The sequence below is a fragment of the Vombatus ursinus genome, unplaced genomic scaffold, assembly GCF_900497805.2.
Source record: "Vombatus ursinus unplaced genomic scaffold, bare-nosed wombat genome assembly UNPS02014961.1, whole genome shotgun sequence".
NCBI lineage: Eukaryota > Metazoa > Chordata > Mammalia > Diprotodontia > Vombatidae > Vombatus > Vombatus ursinus.
Genome location: NW_020954739.1, coordinates 2,264,034 through 2,279,055, shown reverse-complemented (window position 1 = coordinate 2,279,055; position 15,022 = coordinate 2,264,034). Strand labels below are relative to the sequence as shown.

At 41.0% G+C, this 15,022-nt stretch overlaps 1 protein-coding gene across 2 annotated transcripts; it reads right to left on the bottom strand.

The window, feature by feature from the left end:
- Positions 1 to 2,470: 2,470 nt before the first annotated feature.
- CIB3 (calcium and integrin binding family member 3) lies at positions 2,471 to 14,520 on the bottom strand. 2 transcript variants are annotated; one of them, XM_027845426.1, is made up of 6 exons: positions 14,470 to 14,520; positions 13,487 to 13,521; positions 8,137 to 8,248; positions 5,978 to 6,125; positions 5,193 to 5,388; positions 2,471 to 3,120 (listed from the first exon to the last, which is right to left on the bottom strand). In XM_027845426.1, exons 1-6 carry the CDS (start codon positions 14,518 to 14,520, stop codon positions 3,099 to 3,101), a joined length of 564 nt encoding a protein of 187 aa, XP_027701227.1. In that variant the 3' UTR covers positions 2,471 to 3,098. The 2 variants fall into 2 exon arrangements, with proteins under 2 accessions (XP_027701227.1, XP_027701228.1); XM_027845427.1 differs by lacking the exons at positions 8,137 to 8,248; positions 13,487 to 13,521.
- Between the last annotated feature and the right edge of the window lie 502 nt (positions 14,521 to 15,022).

Sequence of the window (15,022 nt, the reverse complement as noted above, 5' to 3'; positions counted from 1 at the left end):
GAAATGACAAATATGTTTCAGCAAAATCTGGGGGAAAAAATTGCCTGAACTGATACAGCTTGAAGTGAGCAGAGCCAGGAGAACAATTCACACTCTAATTATAATAATGTAAACAAGAATAAATTCAAAAGTCTCCAGAATTCTGATTATTGTAGTAACCAATCATAATTTCAGAAGACTGATGAAGAAGGAACAATAAGAAGAACCAGCACTTACATAGCATTTTAAAGTTCACAAATATGATCTCATTTGATCCTCACAACAACCCTGGGAGGTGGGTGCTAGTATTATCCACATTCTACAGATGAGGAAACCAAGGGTAAGAGACTTGCTCAGAGTCACACGGTTAGTAAGTATCTGGGGCTGGATTTGAGCTCAGTCCTTCCTAAGTCCACTCACAGTGTTCTGTCCACTGCACTACCTAGATGCCTGAGTGTGCTTCCCTCCTCTTGGCAGAATTGACTAGGACTGAGGTGAAGAAAGAAATATACTTTTACAGACAGATACGATATGTTGATTTGTTCTACTTGAATATACTTATTGGTTAAAAGAGAGTCTCTTTTCTGGGGACAGGGAATGGGTCTAGGAGTAGTTTGTGAGTAGAAATAGTGGTTCAAAAAAAAAAAAAAGAAAACACAATGAAGTATTTGAAAATATATAGAAGAAAGTAGAAGGAAATTCAGAAAAAGGCACAGACAAGCCCAGAAGCATGCTTACTTTTGTACTATTGCATTGAAGTTAATAGATACTTTAAAAAAATGTATGCACCAGAAATTCCAAGTTTCATATAAAATTCTCTTTCATATTCTTTGTTGTAACATTGAAATGTTTGTGTTTGTTGCTGTTTAAGTTCTTTTTAAAAAGAAGACAATAGCAAAAAAAAAAAAAAAAAGGAAATGGGAGGCATATATTCAGGGGAAATGAGTTGTCTATTTGCCTAAAGCATAAAGTATGTGGGAGATAAAGCTGGGAAAGAAGGATGATGGCATATGGTGGAGGTCCTTGAATATCAGCCAGTTTGGACTTTATTAAGTGATAGTAATAGAAGATTACCTTACTATATTGCTTTGCAAAAGTACTTTCCTCATAACAACCCTGTGAGGCAGGGAGCCAAAGTATTTTCATCTCTATTTTACAGATGAACTAAGGCTCAAAGGGGCTAAGGAATTCACCTGAGATTACAAAGCTACTTTCTACTACCAGTGGTTGTCAAAGTGTGGTCCAGAGACCCCTGGGAGTCCCTAAGACCCTTTCAGGGGGTCCATGAGATCAAATTCATAATTTTCCTTTCAAATTCAAATCACTCAATTTGAATTTCATTTAAAATCATAGTATTCATAATAATACAAAGTCATTTTAATCCCAAATAAGGTAAATATCAATAGATATAACCCACAGAAACAAAAGCTCTTTGGGTTCCTCAATACTTTTCAAGGGGTCCTGAGACCAAAAAGTTTGAGAACTGCTGTATATACAATGCTGTCTCTCAGTAGGCAATGGTGAATCACCAAAGTATTTTGAACAAGGGAGTGACTGTGAAGCCAACAGTAACCAAACAGGATGGACTTGGCACTCAGACAGGAAAGAACCCTGTTCCTCCTGTGTCCAAAGAAAGCCTAAAGAAAACCGCTATTTCTAGCACTGCAGGGTGGAAGTAAGTGGTCCAGCCTGAATAACTGACATTGGCAGAATTCAGGCCTCAAAGGGGCAAACAGGCCAACCAGGGAAGATGCCAGAGAGTACCTATTTATAACAGAGCCAGGGAAACTGAGTAAGGGGGCCAGTCTGTACTGCTGAGGAAAAATCTTACAAACAGCTACTGCTCAACAAAACCACTTCGAATTTAGTTTTAGAGAATTCAGAGGGCATTACCCCCAAAGAGAAAATAGTACAGATAGTGGTTAGGTTCCAAGGCCAGACCACAAAAACCACCTGACCTAGGGTGTAGCTAAATTCTACCATTAACCTGACTTCTGAGTCGTGGGAACAGAGGTCAGATTATGTAGAAGGAAGGAGAAAGAATGTCTGCCCCTTTTTTGGTGCAGGGTCAATCCTAAGCAAAATCTCAAAGTAGGCCAAGTTTGTCTTTGACTCCCTCCCACCTCCCTTTCATCACTTCTCTCACCTCCCAAAAGGAGACATTGTCCTGATCTCTCCTCACCTGGCCCCTGAAAAATTCAGCACCCAGTGATTTCCCCTGGACTTGGCTGCAGGACAAGGTTGGGGCAGGAAGGACCGTGATGAGGAGGGATGGAACACTGAAGACACAGTATGGCTAGGTAGAGCTAGACGTTGTCAAGGCACCTTGGAGTCATGGCAAACCTAGCTGCAGAAACAAAGAGCTGACTTAAAAGAAGTCATCCCAATTCAATAACCATTTATTGATTAAATGCCTACCATGTACAATACACTGTGCTATATGCTGGGGATACAAAGGCAAAATCTCAAATAGTCACTGTCCTCTGAGTTTCCATTCTAATGAGGCAGTTGCTTCATATTTGGGCCAGGTCAGACGGGTCATGGGGATGAATGGGGAACTAGGTCATGATTAGACCAAGAAAGAACAGCTGTAGGGGTAGATAGGCTAATAGGCGGGGTCAGGCTGGTCACAGGGAAGGATGGGGAACTGTAGTCATGGCCAGGTCGACCAGGTTACAGAAATAAATAGGACATTGGGACTGGCTAAATCAGGCCAGGTTGGTTATGGGAAAGCATGGGAGGTTGGATCATATCCAGGCTAGGAACAGATGAGTAGAGTCCTGGGGTCATGGCTAATCTGGGATACTGACAATGGCTGGATCAGGCAAGATTAGTTATAGAAAAAGACAAGGTGCTGGGGAATAAAACACCAGGTCTGACTCTAGGGTCAAAGAGATGGAATACTAGGTCAGAGGCAGGCTGACTGAGTAGATGTTGGGAATGGATGGCATACTGGAACATGATTGAATCAAACCTAATTTACTATAGAGAAGAATGGGGTGCCAGGGTCATGACTGAGGTGAGTGGATCCAGCTGTAGGGACAGATAGATGAGGGTGGATGCTGGAGGTACAGTAGTGCTGGGGAGGGCCAAGCTGGACCAGGCTTGCCAGCTACACTTCAGATTCGGATGTGAAAGGTGCTGCAGGAGAGAACAAAGCAAAGAAGTGAGAAAGTTTATGGGGTGTCCCCCCCATAAAGAGCTCATGCCACTTCATGGACTTTAGTGTGGGGTCCTATAATTCACTTTCTTCTTGCCTCCACCTCCTAGAATCCCTGGCTTCCTCCAAAACTCAGGTCAATGCTTCCCTCTGCAGAAGACCTTCCCTCTTCCCCTCCCGGTCCTCCAGCTACTAGGGCCTTCCGCTTTAACATTCATCTACTCTTGTATTTACTCAGTATATATTTTGCCTATGCCTATATAAGTACATATTGTCTTCCCTATTAGAATGTAAGCTCCAGGAAGGCAGAGACTGGTTTTGCTTTTGCTCTCTATCCCAAGAATGCAGCACAGTGCCTGGAATACAGTAAGTGCTTAATAAGTTCTTGCTGATTGATTGATTGATGAGATAAATAAGATACAGTGTCTACATACAAATAACTACCATGTTAAATGCATACAAGACATACAAACGAGATACTATGAGAATTCAGAGGAGGGAGAGATTATTTCTAGCAGGGGGGATAAGTAAAGACTTCCTGGAAGAAGTGGCATTTGAGATGGGCAATGAAGGCTGGCTAGGATTTCACAGGTAGAGAGACAGCAGGACCAGGACAGGATTCTAGGCATGAGTAAAAGCAGAGAAAGAAAAAACACAAGGACATGTTTGATGGGACAGTCCACAAATCTCTTGGAATCCTTGGTTTCTTGGTACATTCTGCTCAAGTGCTTCCTTCCTTCTCTTATGAAGCCTTTCCCAATCCCCTCAACTGCTAGTGTCCTAACTCCAAAGCCTACCTGGTATTTATTTTGTTTGTATCATTTATATTCTTATATATTTACATATTTTCTCTCCTCTTAGACTATAAGAGCCTTTGAGAGCAGTGATTGTTGATTTTTTGTCTTTGTAGCAATGCATTTTGCACAGTACTGGGCATATAGCAAACACTAATAAATGTTGATTGGTTGGTTAATTGATAGATGAATGAATGGGTGGGATGGATGCAAGAATAAACAAATGAATGGAGAATGAATAAGTGAACTTATATTGATGGTTGGATGAATAGGTAGGTAAATCAATGGATTAATGAAGAGGTAAACTTGTGTATTTGGGATGAGTGAATGGCTTCAGACAGATGAATAAATAGATAGATGAAAGAATAAACAAAAGATTGAGAAAATGAACGGATGTATGAATATATAGGTGAAGGAATGAATAGATAAAGAAATGAGTAAATGGGTAAGTGGATGGATGGATGGATGGATGGATGGATGAATAAATTGACAGGTGAATAGGCAGGCAAAAAAACAGGTAGGTGGACAGATAAATTGTTGAGGGAATTAATAAGTTAATAGATGGTTAAATGAGCAAGGAGATAAATAGATAAAAACAAATTTAGATGCATGAACAGATGAATAAATTGGTAGGTAAACAGGTAGGTAAATGAACAGATGGATGAGCAGATGGATAGATTGAGGAAGATACAAAAGTGAATGGATAAAGGGATAATAAGTAAATGAGTGGGTAGATGAATGAATGGATACATGGATATACAGTTGAGTAAGTGGATGCATGAGCTGATAAATGAATGAGTAAGTGGGTAGATAAATGGACGGATGGATGGATGGATGAATGGATGAGTAGAAAAACATGTAAATAAATAACTGAATAAATTAAGGAACCCATGGACATATGAAGAATGGGTGGATAAGTGGATAGGTAAATAAACAAATAGATGGAGGAATGGATAGGTAAGTGAGTGGAAAATATGGCTGGAGGGATGGTGTACAAGATGTTAAGCAAGTTTGCTCTCAGTGATTCCAGTCTCCTCACTATTCATAAGCATTTGATGTCCTTTGAAGACTTTCCCTATCCCCTACATCTTTTCTCAGGAAAGGATCTGAAATTGTTCACATTAAACTATAAATGACTAATAAGAATTTAAAGCATAACCTGTCCAGGGGTGGGAGTAAAAAACACATTTTAATAGGAAGCACAGCCCTGGTTAAAGTAATAAATTTCTAACAGTAGATTTTGCGGAAAGGGCAATCACCTGAGGAAGTCTGGGGCATGTAGAATCATGTTTTGAAAGTCATCCAGAGAGAGTTTGCCATCGTTGTCCACATCAGCTTCATTAATCACCTTCTCACACACAAGGCCAACTTCCTCAGGAGTCAGCTCACCTCGAGTGAGCTTGATCATAGTCTTCTCCAGGTCCAACGGGCAGATATAGTCATCGTTGTTAAAATCTGGGCCAAATGGTGCCATTGAGTTTCACTGTGGCCTTGGAGCAAAGGCCCAAAATGAAGAGGGGTGCCCTGGGGTTGAGGGACTGTGAGAAGTAGGCATTGTCTGGGGATGAGGAATTTAGAGACAAGCAGTGCCCAGGACAGAGTGACATTTGAGGCAGACCGTTTCCAGGGGTAAGGATGACAGAGATAGGTTTTATTTGGGTAAAAGAGTAATAGGAGCAGGCAGTGCCTGAGGACAGGGGTGTTAGGGATGAATATTGGCCCAGGATGGGTCTATTAAAGGCAATCAGTGATGGGTGCAATTTTAAGACTATAAAAACTGGAAAGTCCTTGGAGATATTCTATTCCCATTTTGCCCTCCCTGGTCCCATTTATACATGAGGAAACTGAGGAACAGATTGGCAAAGTTACTTGTCAAGAACATGTGGTGAGTTAGTGCAAGAGCTGGGACTCAAACCCAATTCTCAACTGCTTTCTCGCTATTTGGGCTTGGCAGAACTGAGACCACAATCTAGATGGAAAAAATATCTGGCCTCAGAGCTCCTATCTTTCCCTAGAGCCCCATGGCCAGGTCCCTTTCACTTACCATAAATTTTAAAAGCATAATATGCTTTTAGATCTCTAGGAGCCATTTCACTCATCACAGAAAACATGTCCAGAAAATCATCCAAGGTCATGTTCCCATCCCCATCCTGGGAAAAGACCTGAGCAATCCTCTCTCGGAATGGGTTATCCTAGAAAGGAAAGAGTTGAAAGCACCATTAGGTAGATGCAAATCTTATTGGATGACCAAGCCCAAACAATAGTGATTAATGGATCCAGTAGAATGTAAGCTCCTTGAGGGGAGGACCTGCTTTCTGTTTTGTCATTGTATCCCCAGTACACGCAGAGGATCTTCCACTAGTTCTTTCTTCTCTATGAAGATGTTCCCATTCCCCCCGCTGTTAATATCCTAACTCCAGAACCTATTGGGTATTTATTTGGTATATATCATTTACATTCTTACATATCTACAAGTTTTCTCTCCTGTTATACTATAAGGTCCTTTGAGGGCAGAGACTATTGAACTTTTGTCTTCAATTTGATTACTGAATTGAATTGAATGGATCAGCTATCAATTTGGAGGATGAGTCCAAGGTACTGCTTCAGGGATGTGTCCTTAATCCTATTCTGTTAGAGGTTTTATTTTTATTCATGACTTGGATGAAAGTATAGACTATATGCTTGCCAAATTTGCTGATGGCCAGGCACATCCCTGTTACTGGGGGATGCTGAAGCTGGTGGACCATTTGAGTATGGAAGTTCTGACCAACAGTAAGGCTAAAGCCTATCTAGTGTCCACACTAAGTATAGCACTAATGTGGCAAGCCCCAGAAACAGAGGGCTACCAGACTGGCTAAGGATGGGCAAGCAGTCCCAGGCCATTTAAAAAAATTGAGCAAGTTGGCTTTCATACCAATCAGCATTGGAATCAGACCTGTAAGTGGCCACTGTACTTCTAGCCCAGGAAATATAGGGAGATCCAATCTCAATAAAATAAAATAAAATAAAATACTGATGACTCAAAGATAGGAGGGACAAATAAAATATTAAGTAACAGAATTAGTAAACAAAAACATCTCGGTGGATGAGGATAGGCCAAATCTAAGAAGGTGAACTTAAACAGGGACAAATGGAAAATGTTATTATTGGGCTCAAAAAGTTAACTGAACAAATACAGAACAGGGAAAGGTGAACTGATACCAGTTTGTTTGAAAAAAATTTGAGAGTTTTAGTGGACCATGAGCTCAATATGAGTCAACATAGCAGCCAAAAAAAGCCAACAAAATCTTAGGTTGCATGAATAACAATGGGGTTGGGGCATGATAGCAGTCTTCAAGTATTTGAAGGGTTGTCACATATAAGAAGGATTGGATCTGTTCTGTTTAGTTCTAGAGAGCAGAAGCAAAAGGATGGGTAGAAGTTGCAAAAAGGCAAATCAAAGCTTGATGTCAGGAAGAAAACATTCCTAATGATTAGAACTGTCACAAAATAGAAAAGGCTGCTTGGAGAGGTGGGAGATTCCCAGGAGGTCTTCAGGCATGGGCTGGATGGTATTTTATAGTTCCTTCATGTTTGAGTCAGACTAGATGATGTTCGAGGTCTCTTTCAGCTTTCAAATTCTGTGATTCTATGAAAAAGTTAAGGAAAAGCTCTGATGGGATGAGGATTGGTAATTAAGGGCTACTGAGGACTTCTGGGCTTTGGAATCACTCCAACTAGTCAACTACCTCAGGGCTGTTAAAATGGCATTAGAATTCTCCCAGGACCAAATACAGACCCTGCAAAACTCTGCAAACAAGGTTATTACATGTGGACTGACCTCATGCCCTTAAAACAATGGCCGATTGCTATTTTTAGGGAGTGAGGAAGAGGAAGGGCCTGTGCAAATTCCCCCACCTATTCTATCGGCTAAACTGGGGGAAAGGGGACCTCATAGGGATAGATGGACCCACACATTTTGAGTTGTCAGCTGGACTGGCTGACACTGAGCCTCGGTAAGGAGAAGAGGCCCGGAGAAGGGCCAGGGCAAGAGGAAAGGAATTCCAAGGTGGTGAGAAGAGGGAAACAGGAAGGCCCCAAAGGTACCCCATGGAAAAAAAAGTCCTGCTAGGAGGGAGCCTAGCTGACTACCAGAGTCATCTCCCAGTCATGTGGGGGGCTGACCCTGCCCTGAATTCTGACACTCTCCCTCCTACCTCATACCTTTAGCTCAGGCATGCTGCTGATGACCTCATAGGGCACCTTCACACCAGGATTGCTGGTGTAGTCAAGAGTAACCAGCTGAGGAGCCAGAGCCTGAAAACGATAAAATAGCCTGGGATGTGGAAGAAAAAAAGAACTGTTTTAGGACGTAGCCTTTCAGGGCTCTGTGAGAGAATTGTGGGAATTGAGTGAACCACGCTGACTCCACCTTGGGACTCAATTCTGGATCTAGCTCAATTCCCTTGCTATTCATTTATAGGTCTAGTCCAATTTCTGTCTTGTGACAAAACTTTACTCAGTTATGGGAATTGTGAGAAAACGCTGCTACATTGTTTGAACCTAGCCCTGCGTGGCTGGGAAGCTGCACCACCGCTCTCTGTTACTTTGTTGTTGTTCAGTCATTTCAGTAATGTCTAACTCTTCGTGACCCCATTCGGTGTTTTCTCAGCAGAAACTAGAGTGGTTTGCCATTTCCTTCTCCAGCTCATCCTACAGATGAGGAACTGAGGCAAACAGGGTTAAATGACTACTTGTTGCTTAGAGACCCTTAACTAAGGACCTAGGTCATGCTGACCAGAAACCCGGTCGGATCTGAAGACTGATACGATGAGTTTTTTCATAATTACACATCTCTAGAAACCCATACGTCATCTGAAAACTGAGCCCACCCCGGTCAATCCGTTACTGTTTCCTTGTTACTTTGATTGAATCCAGACACTTGCGGGGTTGGGGAGGGATACCTCTTTTTCTGATTTCAAGGAATTGTACCTGTTCGCTCTCCCCCTCGAAATTTGGAAAGTCACCAATCTTTCTTCCAATTAGAAATCAAATTACCTAATTTTGTATCCTGATTTATATCCTGTTTATTGTTTTCTTTTAATGCATAAAAATCTGTCTCCTCCTGTATTTGGGGTGCAACACCAAGCTGAGGAGGCCTGGTCCCAATTTGTTAGGCAATTGGCATGCATTGCTTAATAAATCAATATGCTCAGAAACTCAAACCTTTGCTTCCTGAGTTATTTCAGATTTCACCCATCGCATCTGCCATAAACGGATATCAAAGGTTTGTATCCCTGTTTGATATATTCCTCCTCAGTGATCTGCCTCTCTGTTCTGGTTCACACAGTTCACAGTGCCTAAAGCACTGAGAGGTTAAATGACTGGCCCAGGTTGACACAGACAGTACAGGTCATTGGCAGGATTATAATGCCGGTCTTCCAGCTTCAAAGCTGATTTTCTAGTCTCTCTACACTGCACTGGCTCTCACCTAGCACATAGTAGGCATTTATTGAATGCTTGTTGATTGACTATATAATATTTCATGTACTAATTGTTGATTTAGGGCAAGTTACTTAAGTTCTCTAAGCCCCAGTATCCTCACCTGCAGAACGAGAGGACTGGATGAGATGATCTTTAAGTCCATTTCATCTCTAGAGATATGATCCCATGACCTTATGACCTCAGTACAAGTCATGGACCTGCTGTGCTCTCTCAGGCAAGGAGTTTTTCCTCTTTGAGACTTAGTTTCCTCACCTATATAATGGGGCTAATAAGACGTGCCTGACCAACCTGATAAGGCCATTGAAAGGATCAAATGTGTATGTTGGATTAGCCTGTAAGCTCCTTGAAAGCAGGGATTTTTTTTTTTTTTGCCTTTCTTTGTATCTCCAGCACTTAGCTTAGAGGATTCATTTGACGTGTGACCATGACTTTCTCCTCTGCATGAGTATCTCCTTCTGAGATGAAGCCCACAAGCCCCATTTAAAGCTGTCATCATTGGACATGCCTGGGAACAATAGGGCAGTATTTTGAAAAGGATTTCACATTAATAATAAATGCCTTATTCATGACACAATTATGGGCTTGGCCTCCAATCAATACATGATCAAACACCAACCCAGGCTTGGGTTTCAGGTATGACAGACTTCCCAACCCGGGCAGTCTGGGCTTCAGGTGAAGAACACAATAGGATGTGGGTCTTGCAAAGGGCAGATGAATTATATAACTAGTGACATGGCCCAGCCCGGGCCTTCTGAAGATTCCATGATTTCTCGAATATCCTGAGAGTAATTTGTGCTGAAAGTACCCTGCAAGGGAGAACAATCTCCCTCCCATCTGTCTGACCTGATGTCTAGGGTCATGAAATCACAGAATCTCAGATTTAGAAGGGATGTCAGGGCCATCGAATCTAACTCATGCCCAAAAAACGAATCCCATCTACAACCTAGTTACCTAGCCTTGGCTCAAAGACAGACCTCCATTGTAAGGGGAACCCAGAATTCTCAAAAGCAGTCCATTTCACTTTGGAATAGCTGTGATTATTAGGTTACTTTTTCTGACATTGAGCCAAATTTTACTTCTTTGCAATTTTTATCCATTGTTTCTAGTTCTCCCCTCTCAGACCAAGCAAAGTGATCAATTCTTCTTCCAGGTGACAGCCTTTCAGAGACATACAAAATAGGCATGTGTCTACTTTACAGACATGAAATAAACATACAAAATGGACATGTGCCTACTTCAAAGACATATGAAACAAACATATGAAATGGGTATGTATCTGTTTCATAGACATGTGAAACAAACATACAAAATAGACATTGTCTACTTCATAGACATAGATGAAATAAACATGAAATAGACGTGTGACTATTTTATAGACTTGAAACAAACCTATGAAATGTACATGTGTCTACTTCATAGACTTAAGAAACAAATATACAAAATAGACATTGTCTACTTCATAGATATATATGAAACAAACATATGAAATGGACATGTGTCTCCTTCATAGACAAATGAAACGAACATATAAAATAGATATTGTCTACTTCATAGATATACATGAAACAAACATATGAAATAGACTTGTGTCTACTTTATAGACATGAAACAAATATGAAAAGGACATATGTCTGCTTCATAAATATATGAAACAAACATACAAAACAGACATGAGTCTACTTCATAGATAGCTATCAAGTAATCCCTAAGCCTTTTCTTCTATAGTTTAAACATCCCCAGTTGAAACCTTCTCTAGTTTAAACACCTCCAGCTTAAACATCTTCTCTAGTTTAAACTTCCCTAGTTTAAATATCTTCTCTCATTTCTCAATATTCATATTTTAAACCTCTTCTCTAGTTTTAAACTATTACTTCAACTGATCCTCTTATGGCATGTACTTAAGAATTTCCATCCTCCTGCTTCTTTCCTAATCAACCTAATCCTAATAAACCTGCCTGGAATCTCACTCCAGATATATCTTATTTAGCACCTTAATGACAACATCTGACATTTCTATGGTGCTTTACAGTTTACAAAGCACTCTCCTTGAAGCAATCTTTTTGAAAACAATATTGTTATCCCCACTTTATAGATGGGGAAACTGAGACCTAAAGTCATGAAATCCTTTGCTCAAGGTCCCACAGGTAGTATAAGAACCAGGATTTGGAGTCTCCAGACTACAAGTTCAAATCTTTTTGCATTAAACTATTCTGCCTGTGCTGAGCATAGACTCCATAAACCTTCCACTCCCAACCACTTACTAGCTAAGGCCTACAGTCTCTCTGAGCCTCAGTTTCTCCAACTCTAAGATGAGAGAGTTGAACTAAATTGGGATCTTGACCTTTCTTGTATCATAGATTCCTTTTGCAGTCTGGTGAAGCCTATAGGACCCTTTTTGGAATAATGCATTAAACGAAATACAAAAGATTACAGAAAAAAAAACAATTACATAGAGTGTCCCAAGAGTCTTAGTTTTCAGTTATGATAGCTTAAAACTATGTAGTTTTTATCTCTTAAAGCTTAAAAGCTTTAAAAGCTTAAAAACTTTAAGTTTTAACTTTAATAACTTAAAACCATGCAGTTTTAAGCTATTATGGTTTCAAACTAAGACTTTGGGTCCACCCTGTTTTGAAGTTATCTAACTTTTTTTTTTTTAATGTTTACAGATACCAAGGTAAGAACCTCTGGACCAGATATTCCCTAAACTCCCTCCCTGCTCTAAATCCTATTATCTATTCTCTAAATTGTATTCCCTTAATTTAAGACTTTGATCTCTGCTACAATCCACCATTCCTTTCTTCAGTGTCCTGCCAGGGCTCATCCTTAAAGCTATCAATTAGAGGATCACATAATTTGACAATTAGAAGGGAACTCCCCAGTCATCTAGTCTAACCCAAACATGAAGGAATGCCCACTATAACCTATCCAACAAGTGGTTACCCAGCAGCCTCTGCCTGAAGTCCTGCAGAGAGGGGAAACCTGAGCATCTTAAGCAGCTCACTCCACTCTGGGAAAGCCCTAATTGTTAGGAAGTTTTTCCTGACATCAAACCTAAACTTGCCCCTTTGCAATTTCATTCATTGTTCCTGGTTCTACTCCCTGGGGGCCAAACAGAACAAATCTAATTGCAGTCATTCCTAGTCCTTTACACTTTAGTCTGAATGAAGGCTGTGGGAGACAGGGGTGAAGAAGAGAGAAGATAATATACTTCCCACTGTTATGGACTACCTGCTCATTTAGTATACAGGTAATGGTGGAGGGGGGACAGGGAGGAGGACAAGAAGTCCTTTGTCACTGACTAAGCTGTCAATCAACATCAAGCCAAACCATCAATAGTATTGATTGTATTGATAGTATTGATTGATAGTATCAATTACGATCCTGGCAAACTGACCTGATGGTGCCAACTGATAGTTCAGCCCACCAGTGACTATGGTAAAAAGAAGAGAGTATGCTCTACTCCTCCTCCATTTCTCTGTGTTCTATCTCTCTTTTGAGATAGTACAACAAAATCATTCCATACATCCCTGCCCTGAAAATAAACTGTCAGCTTTGCAATTTTGCTATCTGGCAGTCTTGCCCCCTCATGCAGTGTTCTGAGTAATACACACAGAAGAATATTGAATTTGAGGTCAAAGTATCTGGATTCAAATCCTAGCTCTGCTACTTGCTGCCTGTATGAACTTAGGCAAATTACTTAAATATTGACCTCAGTTTCCTCATTTGTAAAATGATGAAGTTGGACTAGATTAGGAGTTCTTAACCTTTTTGGGCAGGTCATGGGCTCCTTTGACAGCCTGACAAACCCTATGGACCCCTTCTCAGAATAATGTTTTTAAAGGCATAAGATAAAATCCACAGGATGATAAAGGAAACCAAAGGTTTTTGAAAATAAAGAATCTTTTCCCATCTAGGTTCACAGACACCCTGAAATACTAGGTTATAAGAACCCCTGGACTATAGGATCTCTGAGATCCCTTTAAACTCAAAAATCCTATGATCCTATAACCACCCACCCTCAGCTTGAGCCTTTCCAGTGATGGCAGAATGGGAACCAGAAGAGACTTACCTCAGAATTTCTTTCCTTGTAAAGAAGGTACAATCCTGCAAAGAAAGGGGAATACAGAATGTTGGTTTGTCAAAACTTCCCCTTTGTGCCACAAATATGTCTTTTATAGGGGTGATCAGATCTCCCTTGGACTTTATGAACACAGTTGTCTAATCAAAGGGAAGGTCAGTCATCCATGGGCCTGAAAACAACACAAATCAACCATTTTGACTAGTATTTTTCCCCAACCAGCTGAATTTCTGGTAGAATTGTTTCAGCACCACACAGACGTAGCCTAGGTCAGTGAGTGCAATAGCTATAATCCAAGATGTAGCAGTATAAGCAGTCAAAAAGAGACACATGGCCACCCATCTCAGATCCCGAGAATTCTCCCCTTTCCAGTTTGTCCTTCACATGCTTCCAGAATAATCTGCCCAAGGCACAGGTCTAAATTCTGCTCAAAACCCTTCAATGCAAGAGAAAATCCAAACTCTCTGATTTAGTGTTCAAGGCCCTCCATAATCTAATTCTAATGAACTTTTCCAATCGGAAAATTACCACCTTTCACTCTATATTCCAGCCAAACTACAGAACTCAACATCCCTCAGTTTCATCCTTCCCATCTTTTCCTTTCCTGTTTCCAAGCTATCCTCCATAACTGAAAGAGATGCCCCTTGCCCACTTCTACTGATGGAAATCCTTCCCTTTCTTAAAATAAAAGTAAGTGTCCTTGAAGCCTCCTCTGAAGTGTTCCTTCCTGACCCAAATCTCTCGTCTTTTTGATTTAACCTCTTGTACGTTCTTATCACATCCCAACTTATCTTATAGTTATTCCTGTTTATCCCCCTATTAGATTGTAAGATCCTTGAGGGAAACAGATGTTTTCCATCTTTGTTTCTCCAGGACCAAGCAGAAGGACTCACATTTAGCTTGGTGGACACTTAGTATGTCGAGCTAAACTAGGTAAAAATGGCAGACTTGTTTCTCCCTCTCCGGGCTCTTACCTGATATGCGTCAAGCTGTTCCGGAGTGAAAACTGTCTGCTTGTTGCCCATGTCTAAATTCAGGTTCAGTTATCTTAATGGCTTTCCTCTTAAACCCTGTGTTCACTTAATTTAAAAAGCAGAAGCAGGAGCCTGGCATAGGTGAGTCAGCCCTCTGTCAGCTGTGAGGATCTCTAAATCACCCCCAGGAGTATTTAAGCAAAATCCCTGTCTGGCATCAGTCACCTGTGCCCTCCTCTTGCTCCCAGCCCCCACCTTCAGCAGGATTCACGTTACAGCCTCTCGTGGAGCACGGCCCAAAGCTGTTTCCTGCCCATCTTGTCCAGTCCCAACCTCTGTCCAGGGAGTTTACGGTAGGCAAAGGAGTGTATTGGAACCTGAACTTGGAAGCCGAAGACCTAGATTCTCATCCTAGTCCTGGTTGTGCCACTAATCTACCTGTGACCTTGAGCAAATTATGGTCCCTCTCTGGGCCTCAGTTTTCTAATATGTAAAGAGTGGGTGTTAGACTAGATCAGAAGTTCTCGATCTTGTTTATGTCCTGGACCCCTTT